This window comes from Leptosomus discolor, chromosome 6, assembly GCF_034619465.1.
Source record: "Leptosomus discolor isolate bLepDis1 chromosome 6, bLepDis1.hap2, whole genome shotgun sequence".
NCBI classification, from domain to species: Eukaryota; Metazoa; Chordata; class Aves; order Leptosomiformes; family Leptosomidae; genus Leptosomus; species Leptosomus discolor.
Window position 1 is genome coordinate 7,447,352 of NC_141396.1, and position 24,812 is coordinate 7,472,163.

A 24,812-nucleotide genomic window follows, 5' to 3' on the forward strand; every position below is an offset into this window, starting at 1 on the left:
TTCTTCCCTCTCAAGATAGCTACCTGTGAGCCTGTCATTCACGGCAAAATAGCAAGTCCAGCGAAACAAAAACACTTGGAAGGCAACAAAAAAGCTGGCACACAGCACAAGTCACCTAGATGTCAGCCCACCCATGGTGCAGCCGCTTGCCCTTCACAGCCAGATTGTACCACAGCCATCCAGTACACATCTGGATGTACAACCAAAATTCTACCACAGTCCCAAAAGAAAATAATCTAAAATATTACGGTTTCCTCGATAAAGGGGAACAGCAATACCCTCTGCTGAGCAATTGTGTTTCAAACCAGTAGAGGGCATTGGTATACACAGAGACTAAATAGGTTCATTACAGTAGCTTGAAAAATCAGCTGTTATTTATATAAATGAAACAATAGCACATTTCAAATATGGTATGGAGTATCAAAACTAGCCCTTCAAAGTTAAATCAACACGAAGTAAAACTAAAAAGATGGAGATTCCTATAAGACTTTCCAGTTACAAAGACCTTTATTGCAGTACAAATACTAAACTAATTAATTTTATCTAATATCCTTGAAAAGTAGTTAAAATAGTGTTTGTTTCACCAATTAAACCAAGGAGAGGTTAAGTGCCTTGCCCTAGCTCCGTATCGGAGTGCCACATGAAGGAACTCCTAGCTGTAAGGCTCACTACTGCGCTTCTAAATAACACCAATTAATACTCAAAGAAAAACTCTCTGAGAGGTTAAGAAAACTGCTTTCCGACTCTTCTTGTGTAAAAACAGCCAGATGGTATTTCATTTAGCGACGTGGCAGAAGGATGCTTCTGTTCTATTGCCAGAGCAGAGGAAATGTGTCCACGATCCCAACCCAGCACACGGACTTTGCGTCCATCACAATAAAACCGGGCTTGATGTATTTGGGTTGCTGAAATTTGTCCTATACTAGGTGAAGACCCTCAGGTAGGGGTGATGTCTACACTGCAGTGAATTATACGGCTTCAGGTCCCACAAAACATATCCTATACTCAAAGGAACAAATGCAGTTGTAGCAACACAGGGCTCAGGTCAGCGAGCACAACAGTCATCAGGTCCCGAGTAGCTGAAGAAATGCTATGGCACCTAATGAGAAGAGAACTTCATACCCTCGTTGCCCTGCCATTGCTGGTATCCCAACAAGTGAGGTTAAGGTTGGGATGGGTACAACAGCTCAGTTATGCCTTTGCCTTCTGCAAAAACTTAATTCTAAGAACTCGGATCATCAGAACCTTAAAGCGCTTACACTTTTTTTGCAGATCCACCCCACAAGTTTAATCAGTCTAATTGTCATTTGTTCCTTGGCTTGGATATAAAATCTGTCACAGACCTTCAGTGGCAATTTAAAACTAGTCAGCTAAAACTTCTCTACTGCCCTTGAGACTTGGATCAATTGACAGAAGACAATCTCTGGTATATAAACCAACTGCACGCACGCGCAGCCAACTTGTGTGGCAGGACAACAGTTCTGTGCTCTCTACTGCACGCTCTTGGGCTAATCCAAACCTAAAGGAAGCCAACTGAAATCCTTCCACCAACTTTAAGGGGCTTTTGTGGTAGCCTCGCCTTTCAGGCAAGGGACTGGATTAAAGTCTCACTTTGAATGAGGTAAAGAGAGCTCAAATTACAAAACATTGGTACTTACAATATACGCTATAGAATATTTACTAATATACTTTAATGTATGGTCTTAGATAATGTTCTTTGGAGATTTCCATTAATTGTCTCTATGATGTTTCTTGTAATGTTTGTTTAGCAAGAATTAATTTGGTTCTTATATGACACAGTATGTGGAAAACAAACCCCTCCGTAATCCTTTTAACGGACTTTAAATGCTCATTTGAATGTAATTATTTTAAAGGATTAATAAAAAGTATTTTTTAAGTTAGCAACAAATTAAGAGTTTAGCAAAAAAACAGAGGTTATTTTATTGTATTTACATCTCTCTTTAAAATCATACTAATTTTCCTTTCCAACACTATTTTAGTGTATTAAAATATAATCGCGCTAGAAAAATTTCTCATTATGTTAGCAAAAATGAATATAAGGTAGATAGTATACCAACACAATGAGCGTAATCTGCTAATACAATAAGGCCCTCCTATTATGTTTAAACAAGAATTTAGTTCTTGATCATTTCGACATATCTCCAAAACGCTGTCTGAAAAGGATAAAATGTAGCATATTTCCATGCCTAAGGAAAAGTTTTGGATGTCCTCATTTGCTGCTAAAATCCAAGAAACAGTTAATAATGCATGATTTATGTCGTAGCAGATTCCATTTCTGTACTAGGAAACACATTTTGTGTATATTTTGTGGAGATAAGCATGTACATGATTATTTACGGTGAGCTAAACACAACCTCAAGCATATGCCTCAGGAAATAGTTCAGGCTTCCACCGTGTCCCGAAGCCCAGCAATCTAACCTCTAGCCGGCCTGAAGAAGAGAATTCTGCTGTGAGAACCTGCTGTGGGGACCAGCCATGTACACAGCCCTGAGCCTTTCTGATAGCTGACAAAGTTGACCACTTCTGTTACAGTTACTCGTTAAGACAGTGTTTCAAAAAGAACCCAAGCAATGCTGAGTTCTGTAGATCATAATCAATACTTTTCAGCCCAAAACTACCAGCACACACTCTTTCAGTGCTGCTACATGAAAACAAGCAAAGGTGTGGAAAAATGCCCTCTTCAGGCTTGATATGGTGCGCACTGCCAAACGTGGTGGTGGTATGAAGAGTCCATCCCAGGAGTAAAAACAGCACCAGAAGCACAGATTTGTTACCCAAATAAATACGGGACAGCCTCTTCTCTAACGAACTTGTTTAAGACTACCTGAGGTCAGCATGAAGTAGAAGTACCGTAGTGCTATACACTAACACTCGGTTACTCTACAGTTACAACAGAAGGACCAACCCCCAGAGCTGCTGTGTTCAACTCCCGAGCGGACCGTGTGCTTTGCTCTACAGAGATTCCCGCAGCAGGAACCTCATATTCCTGTTGCCACAAGACAGTGTTTCTGACAACTACAACGACTGGAACTCAAAGTCGTATCTGTAAATATCCAACGGCAGAAGGCAAAGGTAGGGAACAGAGATATAGAGAAAATCAGCTAGAATGTGAAAACTCATCGAGATCCTGAAAGATTCAAATTACACTTGATGTTACATCTGATTGCAGCAGACCTTCCTTCTAAAGTTCAAGCAGTTTTTAATAACAACATCAAAAATATCCAACCTGTAATTACTGTGTTGCACTAGTTTGATGTTCCATGGGAATCGGAGAGGCATGAGTTGTTTCATTCATAAGAGTCTCTGTTTGGCAGGTCTCCAGGACAGGAATTCAAGTGAGAAAGGAAATCAGATCAGTTGACCAAAAGGAAATAAATCAGATGATTTGAATATTTGCTTGATGGGGAATGGAGAATTGGCACGAGAAGAACTCAACACAATGAATCAAGTTTTGGACACGATAGCAGCCCTCACAAATCTGATGAGGGGAACATCAGCGTTGGGCACAAGGGTGTGTGTTGGGCACAAGGGTGTGTGTTGGGCACAAGGGTGTGCTGCCTTCTCCTTTCTTCCCAGATAGAAAGAGTCTACATACTGTTTCAACAAAAACCCCAGTAAGTTAAAAATTCTGTTAATTAGCCAACAATCTCTTTCGTAGCTTCAATGATCACTGACCTTTTGAATAGAAATGCTTCTGGACTGTTGAAAGCCAGGGAAAGCTCTTTCTACCTCTTTTCTCATGGAGGAACCTTAAGAAGTCAGATTTTTTTTTGTTTTTTTCTGGGAGAACTGGAGATTATCCTGAAATTTGGCTTTTAAAATTACAAATACAATGAATTTGTAATTATAAAATGAAATGCAGGTGAACACTTGAGTACTTCATTTCTGTGCACTACCAGTGCCACTTTGTGCCACAAATTGGCTTTTGGATACTAAATAAGGAGCACAAGTTTTGGATATGAAATTAGACTTGCCTTCTGAAAATGTACCCCTACCAAACATATAAATTGACAGGTCATAAAAATGTCAGACGTCTTTCAATTTTTGGGGTGTTATCAAATTAGCTCACATTAAGAAAATATCATGCAGCCTAATGGTCTAATGTTCTGCCAGAACAAATGGCAATGAATATCCAATATCAATACATTTATCAATTACCACTTATCTGTATACCAAATACAATCAATTATTAAATGTAAATAAAACAAATCTCTTAAAAATTGATTTCCCAGATGAGAGGAAAATCTAGTTAGCAAGCTGAGTGTGAAATTTACATGTAGTTCATGAAAAAGTGATTACTTACGGAATTAATTAATTTTAGAAATGAATCTGAGGATGTAAAATTATGGCACAAGAAGGAAACAAATCTGAAGATCTGTTTTATGTCCATGAGAAAGGTGTTTATTTTTTTCCTCCATGAACAGCCAATCCCAGAAGCTGTGATCCACCAAGAAATGCCTACTAAAAGCCATACTCCCTGTTACACATATATGCCCCTTTCTCCTTCCTCTCATAGCTGAACCATTTGTCCACAAGTGCGTTGTGTCCTGATTCGGTGTCAGCAATCCCTTTCTCAGAAGTCTTGATACTGTGATTTGGTTTTCAACCTGTCAAATCGTCATGCAAAAATGCATCTTCTTACAAGTTACTTCAATTGTGAAACCCCCCATCTTTCAGACACATTTCCATGATAGCAATGTCCGTCTTATCCCTTCATCTTTTTCTTGCAGTTTCTCTGTGCCTCCCTTCCTGTTGCTCCTTATATACAAGAAGTTCTTGCTGAATCATATTCAGGGCACTCCTAAACACTTGTTCATTTCGTCTGTCTCACGAAAGCTGAAAGGACAAGGTGTAAGAGAATCTTCCAAATGAGCAAGTAGTTTACTGAATGCTCTGCATTGACTTTACTGTTTACCTTTGAAGCACGTAGCACAGTGCTATTTGGCTCAGAATTCCCAACGACTTTCTAAGAGCTTTCCCATGTTCTTGGAGCAGTTTAAGGAAAATATGAGCTCTGACGCTGGGACAATCCACAACAACCAACCTCGCAAGACCTGGGAATAGCATTTCTGGGGTTTTCTCTTTAACATGTTAATCCAAGACATTAGTAGGGACTTCAAAAAGCTTTTCCCATCCTTGCAGAGTAAGGCTGCTGACCCTAGTCATTCTGTCCCAGCATAAACACCTGGGCACTGTACAAATTACAAGGTTTACCCTTGGAATAGACGCCATACTCCTCTATGGCAACTAGGACGGCTGCAAAACTTGTCACTGCCTTTCTTCCACAGCACTGCTGTTATTTCTGATAAAACCACCCCACTTGCACATGTTGGGCCGTCAGACCCTTCTGGAGCCCTCCTGGGTCCGAGGAACTTGCCCTGCTCCCCCACAGCGACCTCGCTGCGAGCAGGGGGCCTATGCCCTGACTGCCCCCGGGGCAGAACCCCCTGCCCAGGAAGGCATCACCTCCACCTTCCCCGGGGCTGGGGCCGGGGCCTGGGCCGGGCCCGGGTCCGCTCCGCCGCCCCTCCGCCCCGGCACAGGCCGCCCCGCCGCCCGCCCCGCCTCGTTGTCATGGAGGCCCGAGAGGCCGGGCCGAAGGCAGCAAAGCGCACGTTGATTGGCTGCGGGGCAGAGTCCAATCGGCGGGCGGGGTGTTGTGGCGGTGCCAAGATGGCGGCCAGGTAAACACGGCCCGGGGGGAGCCCCGGCGCTGGGGGGGTGGCGGGGCTTGCGCCGGCGGTTCGGCGGCGCCGTTGAGCTCGCGGGGGGCTGGAGGGGCGGGAGGCGCCGTCTGCGTTCCCCCAGCCCGGCTTGGAGCGGCGCGGCATCGCAGCGGGCTGCCCCCGCTTCCCCGGCCGGCCGCCTGCCCCGGGGGGCCCTTCTCTCCGTCCTCCCCCCCGGGGCCGGCGGGGCTCGCCCGTCCCCGGCCTTGCCCACCAGGCGGGAGGCGGCGGGGGTGGTGGCCGGTTGCGCTGTGCTGGGAATTGATGGCGTGGAAGGGCTGGACGTGCCCCCCGCTGCCCGCGGAGAGAGCGGGGAGGCGTTTGCTGCGGTATCGGCCCTGAACTGGCCGCAGCGATAAACAGATGCGAGGGGAGAAAACTTTAAAAAACAAGGAAGAAAAAGAAAGGAGGCAGCAGCTTCGGCATGTGTACTTAAATGCTCTGCTTCTGTCTGAAATAGTAAGTATTAGAAGCTTTATAGTGTGCTTGTGTAAAACATCTGATGATAATTACTTTTCTCGAGAGAAATTAATGTATTTCTGATTACGTGCTTTGCTATTTCTGCTCCTCTCTTTTGCAGATTAACTATGTTTTTATCCCAGAATGGGTGAGCTTACGTAACTCCAGTGTCTTTGCAGTGACTTGAAGGGGCTTGGACTTGTTTAAACTGGAGGATGTGGAGTGGACTGTTACCTCCAGGACTGAATGAAAGTGATGTCGACTTAAGTTCTGATGATGGAGAGGAATCGCGTAGTTCCTTTTCAAAGGCAGATGCAAAAGAGGATACTGAAACAGTTCATCTTTCTGAATTCCGCGGGGATGGACCTGAAAGTGGTGCCCCCAGTGAACCCGTTTTGCTGTCAGTGACAGATGGAGAAGACAAATCTCAAACATGCCCTTCTGGAGTTTCTTTAGATATGTGGAATGTGGGTATCGTTACAGGTGACCAAATGTCCACAGCATAAATGCAACATACTCAAAAGTTGAACGGCTATTTTTAAATTAAAATAACTCAATATCAAATATTCAGTATACAAATCTGAAATGAAACAAAATATCATCAAAGTGCCATCATTGTAATATACCTTAGATTGTTTGAAGCAGGGTGAACACAAATTTAGATAGGAAGTGAATGTAACTTTTTTTCCCCTTAGTGCAGAGATGTTTGGGTAACTGTACAGTTGTATAAAAACTTGTGGTTTTGGTAGTGTGTGGGCTCTGAGCTTCTTTGTCACTGCTTTCTGCATTAGTAAGGATTTATAGCGAAGTGGATCAGCCACTGTACTGGGGATGCATGTCTGCGAAGAAGAGCTGTACCTTTCTGCTCTCTGTGGGGGTTAGTTACAGGCATTCAGACTCATAGTTGCTTATAACCTCTCGGTTTTTCTGTTGCATGTAAAGACTAAAAAAAAAAAATACATAAACAAAGCAATCTTGTGTTTTAGGCTTTTGAGTCAAAATAAGAATTGGCAAAAACTAGTTACTTTCCTCCCTGTATTGATTGCGTAGGTAGCCTGCAGTGTGAGGACTGTGCTGTCAGTAATACTTGGATTACAAACTGCCAGCGAGGCAGTGGCAACGCAGTGAATAGCTCAGGAGCGCCCAGCCAGCGTGACTGTGTTCCCTGTCACGTCCCACGAGAATTCTGTCAGGTTTGAATAGTTCTGGGATTTAGGGAGGGCAGAGAGAGGCGTTGAAAGGTTAGGATTAATTCCAGTTTGACACCATCAGAGTTGGGTGTTCTCAGTGCATCAAGTTTAAATGTAATAGATATAACAAGGTAGTGGATAAATAAGATGCTGGGACAACATTTTTTCAGCACATTATGTAGTTTTTTTAAAAATGGGAATAAATTTTAAGAATACTGATTTGCCTTTCCTTAATCTTGTAGAAATTCTTGGAGCTTCAGAAGAAAAACCGTGAAATGAAGACCCAAGCAAATCAGGGAAACCAAAGGCGAAAAAGGAAGCGCCACAGAAAAGGTGTTTTATATAATTACAGAATTTGTTGTCTCAAGATGGAATTAGTATCGAACACATTGGAAGAAGGAGTTGCTGGGTAGTGGGGTGGTTTTTGTTGGGTTTGATTGTACGGTTGTTTTTTTTACCAAGAATTGAATGCCTGAGTAGATGTATTCTGGCCATTATCTGGGGTTTTATTTTTCCAGTTGTATAAATCACTTGTAGGACTAGGTTGTAAATTGCTACTTCAAATTCAAGTAGAACATTTGTCCCCCTCTTAAAAAGGAGGTAGAACTTACTTAGTTAATACTGATTTCTAGTGGTTAAGTGTATTTCAGTAGTTCTATAAAATCTATTTTTGTGTATTCTGGTTAAAACTTCTTCACAGGTATTGTGGGAGGTTCTTTGTATGAAAAGTCTTACAGCTGAGGGGTTTAAATCCACATGATCATTGGGTAAAAATCCCAATTTGTCAATCTTTCAAAGGGAATATGACCAATTAGAGTTCTGTTAACTACATTGGATCCTGTAAGGTATTACTGTGTAATGTTGGATATTATTTTCTTTTTTTCCCCTAGAAAAACAGAAAAAGAACGATGAAGTGACTAAGAGGTATAACCAGGTCAATGTGATTATCTGAGGTCTGTTTTTAATACTGGGCAAAACTTGTTAGAAAGCTTGACCACGTTCTGTGTCTGTCAGGCAGGCTGAATTTGATTCCAGTGCTTGACTGATCAAGTTTATTGCTTGATTTTAAAAATAACACAATTGTATCATTTAATATAACTTAAAGTGGACTTAATGTTGTTCCTAATGATGTTTTGCATGGAATTGTGAACAAGTTTGCTTTCAAGATTGTGGCATTACACTTAGAGGGGAAGGAATAACTCATTTCACTTCCGTTAAAAACTGTGAATGGGTGAAAAGAGCATGTCTGCCAAATGGAAGACTTTCTTTTAGCATTGAAAAGAGTATTACAAGTTTTGGAACAAGAACTAGTTACAGTAATGATTTTTTTGTTGTTGTTTTTAGTAGTCAACAGTTGGCAAATGAAGACAAATGGAAAGAACTTACACAATACTTTGGCATCAATGATAGATTTGAATCACCTGTGCATAGCAGGGCTCCACAAAAGGTGACTGTTGATACAAAAGCCATGTCAGCTTGTACTTGGCAGTAAAAGAACTCAGCCTTAACTGAGCTAGGAATAAAACTGAGACTATGCGAAAGTGAGTAAATGATCAAGTCACTCTGAGAAATGATAATTTTGTGCGTATTTTTAATTCATTTCCTTTTAGATATCATATGAATCGTACTTGAAGTGAAAGGTTGCTTTCTTTTGAGGCAGCATCCGTGCTTGTTTCCTGTCTGGTTTCGTATTCTGTTGTCATGAGAGACAGAAGACTTCATATGCATTGTTTTGACTTTTTTTTTTCTTTTAAATGTGTCAAGTAAATCCTTTAGTTGACACCAGTGGCTGTAGGAATTAGAGGGCCAGCTCTACCATACAGTTTTACTGGATCTAGAACACGTTCTGTTTGTAAATATTGTGTAACTAGTGATAGTTGAAATAACTGGTACAACATGATGGACAAGTTAAGAAAGTCATTATATCGTGAGTTCCTCGTAGCACTATCTGTTCTGGAGCTTTTCTGGTAAAGGCCTGTATAAGTTCTATGATATCAAATACTCAGTTAGCCTTCTTTGTGATAAATTTTGTGGTTTTCATTTGCCTAAACTAAGTTTCTGCATGCAAGTCATGAGACATTGTTCACTTCTGTCTGAGTTTGTTCTTTTGGTGGGTGTTCAGTTGTCATTAAACTGCTCAGGATAGATCTGGAATGAGGCCCGAGGTGTTAAAATGTATGTGCTCTTCACATAAGTTCAGAGATTTTTATCACTAGTGGAATGTGTGTGTCATTAATTTCAGAAAACACACCTGACAGAATTGGCCATCACTGCAACTTCCGATTGTGGACTTTTTTCTTTTTTTTTTCTTTTGATCTTCCACCTGAATAATTCAAGTGCAGTACTTGCACTTGCACTACTTAATTTCTCAAGAATTGTTTACTTGTTTGCTTTTTTGCTTTTAACTTCGAAAAAAGTATATGTTATGAAAATATCAAATGGGTTTTTCTGTAGCATCACTGATGTTTAAAACCAGTGAGGCTGTATATTGTCTTTTGTTATGAGAGTGATTTTTTTTTTTTGGTGAAATTCTGAAGTCAGCACCTACTGCTCTGCTACCCTTCTGTATTTCTTCAGAAGTTTCCAACTATAATTTCCAGTAAATACTTATTTTTTTTATTGTTACGTTGTTTGTAAATGTTGTCATTAAACAAGTTACATCGATCATAAAGGTCACTTTCTTATTTTAAATTCTGAAGCTTTTTTCATTGTTTTCCATAGGACTGCTAGAATTTTTAATTTATTCGCAGAGTGGAGTGGCACCGTGCCAGAACTCAGTTTTTGGATAAAGATAAGATCTTAGAACTGTAACGATACAGTGGTAATTGCCATTCTTCATGTTACCTGACACATACATTTCACATTTTGTTTAGAAAGCTCCAGGGATGGAAGAGATAAGCCAGATCTTCAGATGAAATTTTATTGTGACAGGCATAAACTAGTCCGTGTAATTTTTTTAACCTGCAGTATTATCCTGCACATAAGGTGGAACTAATGCAATGATTTGTGCTCAGGCAGGCTTTCAGTGAATTCTTAATTATACTGTCCATTACAATACATAGACAAAGTGATCTGTGTTACTTAGAAATTACAGGTTTATGCAGTGTCTTAAAATACAGAAAGGAGATGCTTCCTTCAAACGTGTTATTGCTTTATTTGTCCTAAAAATATTTGCTTTTCTTTTTCTAGTCTGGCCTTGAACTTAGCATAGAGAAGTCTGTGGCTGAAGGCGACATTGATAAGGCCGAGGAGCTGAGTGACAGATTAGCCACTCGTGAGGTAAGTGGGCTATTAGCAGCAGCTCTGAGGAAATACTTAGTTTTGTACATCTGTACAAAAAGTGTCATAACCAAAATAGCACTGAAGATTGTTCGGGGCATCTTTCCTGTTTCCTAAGCAGATTTCTGTCAGTGATTGAAGGATTTTGCTAGTAATGCTTGGACAGCTGTAGCTGTGTATAAGAGCTGAAAATACAACCGTGAACGATCCCAGGTGACCGTGCTTAAAGCCTTCCATGAGTCAGAGGAGTCAGGAACTAGTCACCTCTGTGGAGCTCTTGATTTTTCTGCCTGTTGCAAGCCAAGAGAACAGGAGTAGGATGTTCCCCTTCTGCGAGGTCCCAGTGCCTCAGACTTTTGTTGCGTTCCCTCTCCGATAAGTGCGAGAGGCCTGAAGACAGGCCAGGGTTTAGCAAGTTTAGAGCAAGGCATGTCCAAATAAGGACAGACACCCTCAAACTTGTGTGTCAGTGCTTTTTTTCCTGTGTATTTGTGTAATCAGGAGTTGATGGCTGGAAGAATTCTGAAGAAGAATGGGAGTAGATGGATGTCCAACATAGTGCTGTAGCCTTGGAATGATGTTTATAGAATGCATGGGTGGGGTTTTCTCCTTGTCATCATTTTTAGTATATAAATGCATATAAAAAAAAGTTCCAGGTGAGAGAAACGCCATTTTTCAAGATGTTGGCTTGTTAGTTGATGTATCTGAGTAGTTTTATGAAGGCTATGCTGCTCCCTGCTACAAAAAGTGAACCCTTTAAGTTTGTACATAGTGCTGAGTGGATACTTAAACTGGTGAGGAATCTACCAGGAACCTCTGGTAATTGCTGTTTCATATAAGGAATAGTTAGATTGGTGAGTGTATGGTAGGTGGTGGCAGCTGAACTATGTAACCAAAGTCCGTGAAGGCTGTTGTGCTCACTGCTACTTGGGCACAGGGGAGAAAATGCGAAGGATAAAAGGATAGTTGGAATAGTTTTGAAGCCAGGTAAGAAAAAAATAACAGTTTGAGGCGAGTGGTGAAAGTATAATTTTTGAGTAAACTGATTTATATAATATAAACCATAACTATTCTAAGTTTATGTTAGAGAGCATATATTTTTTGCTTTTATTCTTCTGTCTTGCATACTATTCTATCTTCACAGAGTTAATGGGAATTTTCTGTCCCCTGTATATACTAGCAATATTCAAAGGTATTAGAAAAGCTTTGAGAATGAGAAGTATTTGGAATTTGTCTTTCTGATACGATTATTTAAAATGTTTCCTAAGTACAGGGTTTCAAGCTAAGATTTAATGTAAAATTGCAGACTTAAATCTGTTGAATGCAATATAATACAATATTGTGATGGTTTTAAAAACAGGTGGCTTTTGAAATGGGAAATGCAGCTCTTAAGGTTCTGTAAACAAGGTTAGGTGAAACTAACCGTTCCTCAGTGTGTGGTCTTAGGCAGTCATTAAACCCTTACTTTCAGTCACTTGGGGCACTTTCTAATGACTAGACTCCTATCTACCTTTTCATCAGTGATCACAAAACTTCAATCCACAAAGATCACAGCTATTGACAGTGATAGGAATGTGTCCTAACGTTCTCTTTAAGTCTGACCAGCTTCTCCCTGTGATACTGTTCTATTACCTTTCATGTCTACAACGTGAAAAACACTTGCGGTTCTCCTTCACAAATGTCATTATCCCATCCAGTCTAAAGTGGTTAGAGTATCATAATCAATAAAACATACTGAGGTTCTAGTGCAAATTGTTTGACTATAAAAACAAATTAATGTAAGAAGTTTTAAGGTTTTGTAATATTTATGATAAACTGTTATCTGACTTCGGTAGCCATGGGATGGTACGACATCTAGCATATCCCAGGTGCTACAGCAATGTATTATTATTTGTGGAACATTAGCTCCAAATTGTTGACTTTCAAATATTAGCATGTTGTAATTCTGAAAACAAAATGCTTGAAACATTATTAGTATTCACAGCCTTGACTTGGTTTTGGTTAAGTGGGTTTGTCTGAATAAATAGTGTGTTGAAAGAAGGAAAACTCAAATGACTCTGGCTTGATCTCATGATGATTTGTTGAGGCAGAATCCATGTGAATTCACTGGAGTTTTCCACTGTTGTAAAGATGTGCTACATTATCCGCTGCAAGATTGATTTTTCTTTGTGATTTTAAGAAGCTGTGTGGTTTAGTTTTTTTAGATGGATCTTTTAAAATACTTTTTATTCTGAGGAAGTCATTCTAACAGTGGCTAATTCTGATTCAGTGAAGTGCTATAGAAAAGGATTTGATTATGGAAGAGGATGATTCAGAAATAATTGTTTTGAATACAAGTAGAATTAATAAAGTATTGCTTTCATATTGTGTAGTATTGATTCAATAGCTACTTTCCTTCTCTTTGCAATTTAAAGAAATCCCTTTTAAAACTGATTTTACATAATACTTTTAAGAAGTGAGTTAATTTTTAAAGCCTGTGGCTCTTTGTATTCCTCCGGCTTCCAAATGCAACAACACTCTGAGGAAGTCAGGCATGGAGCTGTACTGTGACTGTATTGAAGTGCACCACTTCTGAAGTCTAGAGAAATGACTGGATGAATTATTGTTCTTTTATCTCCACTTCATCTTTTTATGTCTAGTTTCCGTTTTTCTTGAGCAGTGTTGCAGGGTTGGGGGCAGGGAGTGTATAAGAGACAGGTGCTTTCTGTTTGGGGTACAGCCCCCCTTGCAGCCATGTGAAAAATGTTCAGTGGGTAGGTGTTCTTTTTGAAATCAGGTGTATGGGGTTTTAATCGGCACCATTTTCTTTTGCAAGAAGCAGTGACTGGAACCTGCTGATAAAGCTTTTGCTTTGAGGCACAGATCCCAGAGTTCTTAAAGCCGTTTCCTGCCTTAATAAGTGAAACTAATTTTTGATGTATAACATTTATAAGCCTGTGAAACTGATAGGGCAGCTTCAGTATTTAGAAAAATGAAGCCAAAAATAAACAGATGATGAGAATAGGCAGTAAAAACATGTCCTAAAAGGCGAAGGAATGCCAAAATGATGCTGTCAATATGCTGTCATTATGACACAGTGAGAAAAGGGGTTTTCTTTAAAATCAGTGGTGGTTTAGGCAATATGCATAATCTAGCAGCTGTGAGTGATCACTGGAATTTACATCCTAAAAACGTAAATGATACTGCTTCAAGGTTTTGGGTCTTTTGGTTTCTGTGTGGTACTTGTTGCAGGTTCTTTAAAGTAAATGTTGTACTGCTGTAAATGAGGCTTTGGGCAATGTATTATTTGTTCCTTTCTTCTGCTTTGACAAATACGCACAAGTGCTGATTTTAAAACAAAACTTCCCAATCTAGTAGCAGTCAAGGTTTTAGACTGAGTGTTAGAAGTTAGAACTTGGATACCTTGTGCATGAGGCTCTTTATTTACTAGTGACTGCACGTGTGGATTCCTGTGAAGCTTTTTGAGACTAGCTAAAAATGTGTTACACCTTCTATTGGCAGTTGCGTTTCCGTTGGAAAAATGACTTGTACTTAATGACGATAGTATTCGGTCTAATCTCTTGGTAAACCTCACTACAAAGTATTACCCCTTGTCTCCTGTTGTCATCCTAGTATGTGGGCTAGAAAAGTGATCGCAGTTACTTTGGGAGTTATCAGGGTAGCAGATCTCTAACTGTGGCATCCTTGGCCATCCCCACAGCATGTTCTATTGTGGGGTGTTCTGCTCCACAAAGAGTTGTGATCCTGAAATTCTTGATTGCATTATTTTATTTGTGCGTGAAATTCTTCCTAAAGACGGGCACGTCTGCGTTACGTTGTACAGAATAGTTTAGGCCATCAATAACTCTGCTTCTTTAGCTAGACTACTTCTAGGACCCAGTCTAGCTTGAGCATCTCAGTGCTGTGGTGCAGTTATCGGCACTCCCTTCATACATAAATTTGTGTTGAGCGTCAACATAATGCAGGTGGGTCATACTGCTTGATCTTGATTCACTGTGGATTTTTAAACACACTGTTAGACTGAATTATTTCTTTAATACCTGCAATGTAGTACTATAAGTATTAAATAACAAGCAGCTCATTGCGGTGTTCATGGTGTAACACGCACGGTTAAGGTTTATTGTTGTGATGCAGTTGCTCTCTTTGTTACACCATTCCAGGGCTTTCAGCATGGGCAGAGTCCTTCGTGTTTTAAAGTTCTGCTGTTCACGTACAGAATGGCATACCTAAAGCTCTTGTTCGAACACTGCACTCAGTGGTGACCTGTTTAGCTTGCAAGATGCCGATAAAGGTGTTGATATTAACGTAGGAGTTACCCCCCAAAATTCTGAGCCTTTAGAATGAAAGTTGTTGAATGACGTTTGCGTGGACACTTTGCTGGGCTGAAATAAAATGGTTTTGTTGGTGATGCTGTAGGGCAGGGTAGTTGACATTTAACGGTAGCAGGTGCTTGGATATGTAGCTAGGAACAGACACTTGGAATTATTTCAACTTTTCTAATGCTTTTGAAAACCCCTTTTGGAATAATATCTTGAAATGCAGTTGTTCTACTGTGTTTGTGGGAATCCACCTAGATTTTTTTGAAGAATAAGTGTTGATAAATTGGAGCGCTGTGACCGTGCGTAGTTGGAGGTGTTTATCCTTTTGAGGAAGGATGGTATGTGGCGATACGTGGTAATTTCACTTTGCTGTAAATCGGTTTCAATTTTGAGTGACACTTGTAAAAGTTCTTTTCCTAATTAAACCAAATAATTTTAAAAGATTCCCCCCCACACCCCTAATATACAAACCTGAAAATATTTTCCAAGTTTTTTTCCCCTAGAGAAAGAATTTTTCGTAGTGCTTTTGTACTCAAATCATTGTGCAGTGTCTCAAGAAGCAGAATGCAGATTTGCTATGGCTCTAATATCCTAAGAACTAATCTGGCTAAACCTCAAACTTTGCATTTGCTTGTGGTTTTTGTGTTAACTGCCTGGTAGGTGCCACATTGTCTCAGAGTGCATTAGCCTGAGGACTGTAACTTGAACATGATAAAATAATCTTGACCATATTAGACTTACCTGTCAAAAGGAACTTTTGAAATATTTTGTAATTTAGTGTGCTAAATGACTGGAGTAGTTGTCAGTCTCTAAATAGTGCAGGCTTTCTGACAGCACTTGTTCCTAAGTGCTTAGCTGAGTGGCTTCTGGCACTTTGGTGAAAGATTTTTAAAAAGCTGCAATTTATAGGGAAACTATGGTATTGTAATCAAGCTTGAATGAAAGATCTGCATCGTAATTGACGAAATTAATTGGCTGTTCCATGGGATATCATTCTCATGTTACAGCAAGATCAGTCCTGCTGTTGTCTTCAAAATTTGTTGTGTTGGTTTTGACCGCTTTCTCATGATGGGATTAGTATCTGTTGTCTGCAAGTAACTTCTAGTCATGGAATTTAGAATGGGAAGCACGTGAGCACGGTTGTATGCTTGTTGTACTCGTTGAGAACCATTCTGGAAGCTGGTTTCCATTTGAAAATCTGGATAGGTTATGAGTGATCGTGGGGTCACACAACATTACTCTTTCAGATGGGCAGGTGCTTGATGCTCTTCTATTGGTAAAATAAAATTTCTAAATTCTGTGCAATGTTCACAATTTATCGTAGTGCTTTTAGGTACCTGGAGAGATTGATGCGATTTTATATGGGGTGTAACCGAGCAGCAATTAACTTGGAAGCCTTGCCCTGTTGAAGGACCCGGGGAAAAAAAAAAAGAGAGTTTCTTTTTTAATCTCTGAAGGATTTTCTTCCTAACACTTAGCGGAGGTGCTTCCAAATATCTCTCTTCATTGAGGTGGTTTTCTTTTAACCTTTGGAACATGGCAGGGTTATCACCTAGAATTACGTTCTTATGCTCCCTTAATTATGTATATCTTTTCCTTAACAAACCTTAAAAAAAGATTTCAGATGTTACAAGTCTAATTAAAGAGACAGACAAAGCACAGTTTATACTGTAGATTTTTTCTGCAGTTCAATTAATCAGCATGTTTTCTCTTTTAATTAAAACCATTTTAGTAAATTAAAGCCCACAGCAAAACACATATATAATTTGTTTGTAATTAGCTCTTAATTGGTGGTAGTTGAAGCTTAGCACCCTTGGTTTCTTTCTTCATGATTGCCATTTTATTAGCAGCCAGTCATTAATTAATCTTTTTTTCTAATTAGCTTATAAAACTGTTGATGGCACATTATTGTAAATGTGATTTTAAGTTCAAAGCTTGTTAATAAGCTTTCTTACTTAGAAGAACAGAGATAAAGAAATTGCTGAAAACAGTACTACAGTTCTTTTTTTAAAACTGCCTTTCTTATAAGGGGGCTGTGTAAAGCATCTAACAGCTTATAGTTAATTTTTTAATGCTGTGTTTTCTCATGAATGGAAGAAGTTACTTGCATTTAAATGTTTAAATCTAGCAAAGAGCTTAATATTAGAACAGTTTTCTGTCCTTGCTCCATTACTCTGACATCCAAATATAATTTGATGTTGTAATACACAGCATAAAAATACAACAAATGTATTACAAAGTATTTTACAGTGGAAGTTGAGCACATCATTGAAAGGGGACAATTTTCACTGCAAAATCCACTCAGTATTCTTGTTTGCTTTATATATTTTATATACGTCAGCAATGGATAACATTCCATAACATAAAAGGAGAAAATCATTGCTAAAGGCAAGCCTGAAATAACTAGATTCATATTTGATGAGAAACTGTAACACGGTATTAAAAGGCTGTTTGGCTTCTCTGGTGTGATCATAGGGTATTTCAGGACCTGTTTGAATATAGATGTTTTGTTAGAGCTCCTGTAGGCTTAGCGTTTTGCATACCATACCTAAATATTTCTGGAGTAGTTCTTGAATCTGTTCTCTCAGTACTTGTATCATTCAGCATTTACATTGCACAGTCCTGTCTTCATGGAAAGTCTTTGCTTTGTGATATTTAATGTTAAATGTCTTGATTTTCAAGGAAGTTTTCTGGAAGTTACAGTGCATTCTGTTGCAGCTTCACAAAAATGTTTACTCTTCTGCCTGAACTTTACGTACTATTTCAACTTGAGCCATTTCTTTGCTTGTTTTAGAAGTGTTTTATGATGCTGTGCAAGAAACACTAGAAAGGGATAGCTGACAAGGAAAAAATTAAAAATTGGATAAAAAGTAAATGAATAATGTCATATTACTAAAAAGATGAGAGGCTAATTTGTGCCGACTTTTTGCTAATTTTGTTCAAGCCTCAAAATGAGGAGCTGTCACCCGTTCTGTGTAGCACTGATGACAGTGCCAATGATCCATGAAATAAGCTGCCGCTGGCTTTGTTCTGATAAGAATGAACAAATCTGCACAATGTACGGCTCCCAGAATCTCATTTTCATACTTGCATGCAGGCTAAAAGAAATAAGCTGTTTGCAGGCTTGATTAATCAGACATTTGAGGGTTTTTTGTCTCTTTGATCTCTTTCGTCTCCTAGGTAACTTGCTTGACATTAATGTTGAGCTTGAGTAAAGACAATCAGGAATTGTAGACCAAACTGATATAAAAATTAAAGACCTTAACACTTTAAATACTCCAGTAATGGTTCCGCTTTACTTCAGAAAACATCTGTTTTCATTTAATTAAAGAACAAAAGAGAATGGCATAAATATTTTTCATAGAGACCTGTTATTCCATAAAAAGTTAAAGTATGATAATTGGTATTTTTAAATAAATGCCTTGAAACTGTTCAAAAAGAAGCAGAGGTTCAGAAATTTGTTAGAAGGTAACAATTTCAGATGAGTGGAAAATTTATGAAAAATAACGGATAGGGAATTTTCATTTATGCTACATTAAACATCTAGAGTAAGGTATTTGGCTGATTATTGGTCAACTTCAAAATGGAAAGGTCTTTGCCCTGTAGAAACTAAGTTGTTTTTTAAGTTTGTCTTAAAAATATATATTGTGTTACAAGGATGAACCATTATATCAGCTTTACTACCCAATATGATTTACACACTTTAAACCTGTAAAATTGAAAGGAATTTAAAAAAAAAAAAATGTCGCAGTGCGTTTGCTTGAGGTTATGCAGACGCTTTTACAAATCTTCCAAGTGGCTGTAAAGATGAATGCCTCAAGGGTCTAGCCAGGGCCCTGCTTTTCCAACCAGCTAAAGCCCTTATCTTAAATCCAAGCAAAGTACCATTAATCTTTTTGAAAGACCTTTTATGGCTTTTAATATATCCCAAATTAGAACATTTTACACCCTTGGTTCCTGAAATATGGTGATAAAAAGCCTTTAGAGCTTAATTTTCCTTACTGCGTGCTCTGACCAATTTGCAGTTCTTTGTGATAATGTTTAGACACCTTAATTAAAATGCAGCAAAATATTGGATGTTCTATATGGAAAATGCTGATACTTTGACTACACAAGAAATTGTTGTATATATTTTTATTCATGCTTTCTTACTACTTTTAAGATTGCATTTTATTGAGTTATCTGATGACCTGAAATGTTTAGGTTTTTTTTGAAAATGTAAAACCCATTGACCAGGCGTTTAGGGATTTCTTTGCAGAGGAGGGGGGGGAGTGAAGATGTATGTCTGGGTGTGGGTGGGAGCAGAAGACATTTAATCTGACTAAAATGTTTCTGTGTGTTTATATGCGACATATTTGGTTTCATGTCTTGAAAATTTGATTCTGTATAGCCTAGAAATGATAACACTAACGCTGCAAAATGTTTCTCCCTTTACTTCCACATACACTACAGAGGATATTAGCATCCCATTTTTTCTGTGCTTTTCAAAGATGGAAGAATTCATTCTGACTTCCAAGAAATACAGATTTTTCTGCAGCATTTCTGTAGACCTCACTTGTGTGTATCTGTACATGTGTAAGTGTTCAGTAGGCCACTAGAATATATTTTAAGGAGATGCTGTTACTCATCACATAATAAGAGTTAATTTTCAGGTATGTTAGGAGGTAGAATACAGTTCAAAAATAAAGGCATGGTTCTGCTGATTGCCTTTAGCCATCGCATTGCTCTATTTTTTTAAGCTAATAATTAGTCCTGTTTCAATTAACAAGTAGACATTTTTTGATTATTTTAGGTGAGTTTTCTTAAGCATTTTTATACTGCAAGTGTATTAAGGTAATAGCTGCCCTTAAATATGAAGTGATAATGCAAATAACAGAATGTTATGCTCTAGTCTTTGACTTGAGATTTGGCAGTTCAGATGTTGGCATTGAATTAGAGATCATAAAAAACTTTAACGCTTAGTGGGGAAATGATGTGGCTAATGAAGGTTTTTTGAAATATCTGGTCACATGAATTATTTTGTGCGTCACTCCATGGGTACATCCTTATGACCTTATAACACGTGGAAATAGTAGATGAAAAACTTGTTTGGCATTACTTATTTTGCACGTTTTCCTTTCAAAGTATTACGCTTACCTCCTCACTGTTTGTGTTGCCGGTGTTTAGAGCCTCAAAGCAAGCACAAACTGAAGTGCTTACTGCCTATGCGCGTGTAGATTCTCAAAGCCTTCTGCAGGAAGGCTACTTGCTTTGCTCTTGAACCCTGAAAGGACCATAAGGTAGAATAGCTTGTAGTGGTGCTGGTTTGTTTTGCTTTGTTAACAAAATGCTCAGGCTATCAGCCTACGTACAGGGTAGGTGTTTGGTGGGAGAGTTGTAGAAGATGTGTCAGTGCATCTACACCTGAAAATGTGTTCTTCAGTCCTCTCATCTGGAAAAACATCTCTCAGAGTAAATAAGAATTGCCTGTATAGATGCTGCAGGTTATTGAAATGTGTTACCATTAATAATGGAACGTTAACCAGCGTGTTAAGGCCTGTTCTTTCCCTTGGGTCTCCCTTGCATCTTTTGTTTGGTGCTCCCTGACATTTTGGGGAAATTTAGACTATCCAGTCAGAAACACGTTGGTGAACCTCACTAGGTTTAGGAGTGGATAGTGAGAAAACCTGTTTGTCCACATCAGTTTGTAGCGGTTTTGGCTAAATAAATTGCTTGTTTGTCTTGGAGAAGAGCGGTGACTTTTGAGATCAAATTCTTCCAAATTCATAATTTGGTTACCGGTAATGCTGGGTCATGACGGCAATCACAAAACAGACCTACTGTGAATAGTTATGAATGCTGATTAAGGAAAATAGTCTGGTTGTAGCTCACAGTACCTTCTTCCATTTTTTGTTTCATTCTTCGCCAGCACCACGACATTCACTGAAGTACTAAAGTGAGATTAATTCTCACAGTGTGAATAACTTTATGAAAGTAAAGTAGCATTCACCTACAGCCTATTACAACCTTATTGTGAAAGCTTGCGTATTATCACAACAATAATCTCAAGGCTAGTAATGTGAAGACTGAATGCCAGGTAGACTCTAAGGACACAGGTTCATTTACTTTGGACAAACTGATTAAAACATGACTGCTAGTACTACTGGAAAATGTGTGGTAGTAGCAGTTTTTCCTGTATAAAATTGTCTTTTTGGGTGTTTTTGTATTGGTAAGACCTCATACTATTGTGTTAGCACAGCTGAGGACACGGGCTGGTCTTAATAATGGATTCTGTGTGTTTGTGTATATTTATTTAAAAAACAAACAAACAAAAGGATCTAGTGGGCTATTACCCTTTGCTTTTATTCTTGAAAAAGAAGGATTTGGTGAAAAGGATTGCTTGCCCCGGGATCCCACTCCTTTGTATTTCTCTCAAGAGACATTCTTACTTGTCTGATCTAATGGTACAGCATCAGCCTAATATTTGAAAGATGTTTTAATATCTATTGACTTTTGAGAAACAATATCAGACCAAGTAATTTGTGAGGCTTAAATTTCGTATGAGCCATTTGCATCTATTCAGTTTTCCTTTGTTCCTTTTTATGTCTTAGCTTGGTGTGAAAATTGCCAAAGCTGCTGCTTGCCGCAACTTTGTAAAAGCCAAGCAAGAAGCAGAGGCTGCCCAAGAAGCTCGAAAGAAAAAGAAGCTTGCTTGGGGGTAAGTCATTTGAGTATGGAATTAAACATTTGTGGTTTCATTGGCACTAAGTGTATACAATACAATCTCAGTTAAATGTTTTCGTAGTTGAAATAGGCTTGTGCTAATCTTATTTGTTTAGTTTAACCTTGTTGGGTTTTGGGCTTGTTCTGATGTTTTTGGTTTTGTTTTGTTTTTGTTTTTGTTTTTTTTTTGGTGGGGAGGGGGTTTAGCAGACTTCAATTCCGGTAAAGCCTCTGTATTTATGGTTTCGTTACATGGCTACATTTGCCTTCGTGTCTTTTATTACAGTATTAAAAATATGTTTTTATTTTTGTTTATTAAGAATAGTCTGATTGAATACCTGAAACACATGTTGTCGTGATTCCTAGTGTGGTTTTTTTTTTGCTGTATTTCAGATTTGAAGCCAAGAAAAGATGGGAAACAAAAAGCAACATGGGGTACATGTAATCCATCCTATTTTCCTCAGGAGTCAAAATACAGTGTTTTTACTTGAAGAATCTTTGTATGGGCGACTTCTTAAATTTAAACACAAAAAAACCCCCAGAACCAAACCAAATGCATCAAACTCCTTGTGTTTCTGTTAATGCTGTTAGACTGCAGTATCTTGTTTTGTCTCTCTCTTACGATTTAGCAAAAATACTGCTTAAACATCAATATGATATAGTATTTTTCTCCAAAATACAAAAAACTAATATAATGCCTGCAGAATGCATTTGGAATCTGGTAGAGAACACTCTAAAGTTGGAATAAAATACTTGGTCCAAATGTGTTCTGTGCCGCACTGCAGTTACAATGCATGGGTATAAGGAGAGGGATAAGTTTTCCTGCTGAGGTTATACACACTTAATGCAGGAAGTACTACTTTTGTGGTTGCTTGATCATTTGGGAGGGGACACTAAATAAAGAAAAAAGCAAAACCACCCTCCCTCTTTAAAACCACTGTTATTTATGGGCTTAGTAAATATAAACAGAAAAAAAAAATCAGCTGGAAAAAGTCCATCCACCTTCTCTTGGGAGCATCTGGTACTATTTGTCATCTCCTGGTGCCATGTCCTACAGAATATTTCAAATGCCCATTTCCTTTCCTTCCCAAGAACTCAAGTTTCAAAAGTCCCAGTTTCTTCGAGCAGATCAGGTATGGAAGTATGTACCTTGAAAAATATCTGAAATACGTTATGTCGTGCGGTTGGCTGCACCCAAGAAACAAATGCAGGTTTTACTCCAAGTCAAATGTTTTACAGATCAATTAGGGTTTGAATGTTTATGTTATAAGATTATAACAAGAATTGATTATAATGTTTCTTCAAAATTGTTCTTGGAAAAAAGTAAGGCCACATTCAGAACTAATAACTCTTCTCCCTGAAGCTCTTGCATATATGTTTAGTCACCACCGTGCCTGAATTGCATTGGTAATGTAAATGTCAGTTATTGTTAACCAAGATTAATATGTTTCAGGCCAAAGGTATGGTATTAGCGTAATGGTGATTTACTATGTAAGTACTTGAGGCTAAAGCAACGTGCCAACAAATAGCAATTTGAAGTTTTACGGCACCAATTCGAAGAGTTTAGGTTTGCAGTCCAACATGGAATAGTGCATTTTTGTTCATTAGCCCTCAGGATGTTTGATTCTTTTGCTTTTTTAGCAGAACATCGTATTTCTTTCACAGAGATGAGAGTTTGCAATATGGTAATCTGCAGTTAGCTGTAATTAGTTATGATGACAGAGTTGAATACAGTTGCCAGGATTGTAAATCAGGGGCTAAACAGGTTTCTGCAGTGTAACATCATAAATCTCACACTATGGTTTACAAACTACATAATCTTTAGAAGCTTTGGTGTGGAAGGAAGCAAGTGATATCTCTTAGTAAAGTGATTATAGAGGTAAATTGCGTGTTTACTTTCATAAACAAAGAGGTTACACCATGAACCTCTATCAAGATTTTTCTCAGTTCCAAATGTTCCTGTCCAAAACTTACAGGCATTCTGTCTATAACTTCTGCTTTTTTTTTCATCAGCTGGCAGATGAGTGTTAGATACAGTTGACCTTTCTGCTGCTGATATACTGAAAAGCAGAATTATGGTGATAATTTTCTGCTGAAAACATCAGCAGTATTCCATTAAACATTTAAAAGTAGTGTATATTAATCAGGTGCTCTATGTTTTCTTGTAGTAGTTGCTCTTAATAGTAACAGTATTTATTAATCAAATAAAGACTTTGATCTAATTGTAAAGATCAGTGCTGTTTGATATGAAAATGTGCTTTAAAACAAACCCTCAAAAACAAGCTGTTGTCTGAGAACTTGCCGCATTGTGTTTGTGACAGCAGTGCATACCCAGCCACCTGTAGTGTTTTTCACTTAAAATAACTGATTCGTTTTGTTAGGCCATTAATAATGTAACCGTTGGGGAAGTGTGCAGAAAATTCGCATTGAGTTGCTTGTGTGATGAATTTAAAAATGATCACATTTCAAATCCTATGATCTATCTAAAGTACTCACTTAAAATATTGGTTAATTCCCAGAATTATACCATGTTCAAAAAAACCCTGGTTAACAGGGAAAATACAAAAGTCTAATACAGCTTTATAGAGATCATCTAAATACATAATAAACTAATGAATACGTAACATTACCTTTAATAAACATCCTCTTAAATTGCTGATTAGATTCTAAGATGTCTTGCATTCCTGACTTTTTTTTGTAGTTTTGCTGTGCTGTGAATTTTGGCCAGACAAGTAAAACTGTGTTCTGAGATTTAACTTTTCCTATTTTTCAACAGTGTTAAAACAATCCAAATGCTTGTTTCAGTTAACTGAAACCTTTTAAATCAGCTTAAATAGATAATCTCTTACACTGAACCAAATTTGAGATGTAATAATAATTCTTTTAGCAAATGAAAAGTTTGCACTATCTCCTCGTCTGACTGAAATTGTGTAGCTAGAGGAATGTACTTAAATTATTAATTTCAGTACAAATCTGTTGTGAAGCCAAATATTTATTAGGAGCTCATTTGATGATATCTCGAGTTGGACAACAGTTGAAAGGCAGCCTTGCCTAAGCTCCTTCCTACCTCTCAGAAGCTGTGAAAAACATAAATGCATGCACTAGTTTTGCCTCTA

At 38.4% G+C, this 24,812-nt stretch overlaps 1 protein-coding gene across 5 annotated transcripts; it reads left to right on the forward strand.

The window, feature by feature from the left end:
- The first annotated feature begins 5,670 nt into the window (after positions 1-5,670).
- FAM204A (family with sequence similarity 204 member A) lies at positions 5,671-24,353 on the forward strand. 5 transcript variants are annotated; one of them, XM_086466400.1, is made up of 8 exons: positions 5,671-5,705; positions 6,328-6,673; positions 7,639-7,729; positions 8,287-8,320; positions 8,741-8,843; positions 10,586-10,675; positions 21,585-21,691; positions 22,090-24,353. In XM_086466400.1, the coding sequence occupies exons 2-8, from the start codon at positions 6,422-6,424 to the stop codon at positions 22,139-22,141; spliced, it is 729 nt and encodes a 242-aa protein (XP_086322526.1). In that variant the 5' UTR covers positions 5,671-5,705; positions 6,328-6,421; the 3' UTR covers positions 22,142-24,353. The 5 variants fall into 5 exon arrangements, with proteins under 5 accessions (XP_086322526.1, XP_086322530.1, XP_086322529.1 ...); XM_086466404.1 differs by having other exon boundaries at positions 8,744-8,843; XM_086466403.1 differs by having other exon boundaries at positions 5,683-5,705; positions 6,386-6,673.
- The last annotated feature ends 459 nt before the right edge of the window (positions 24,354-24,812 follow it).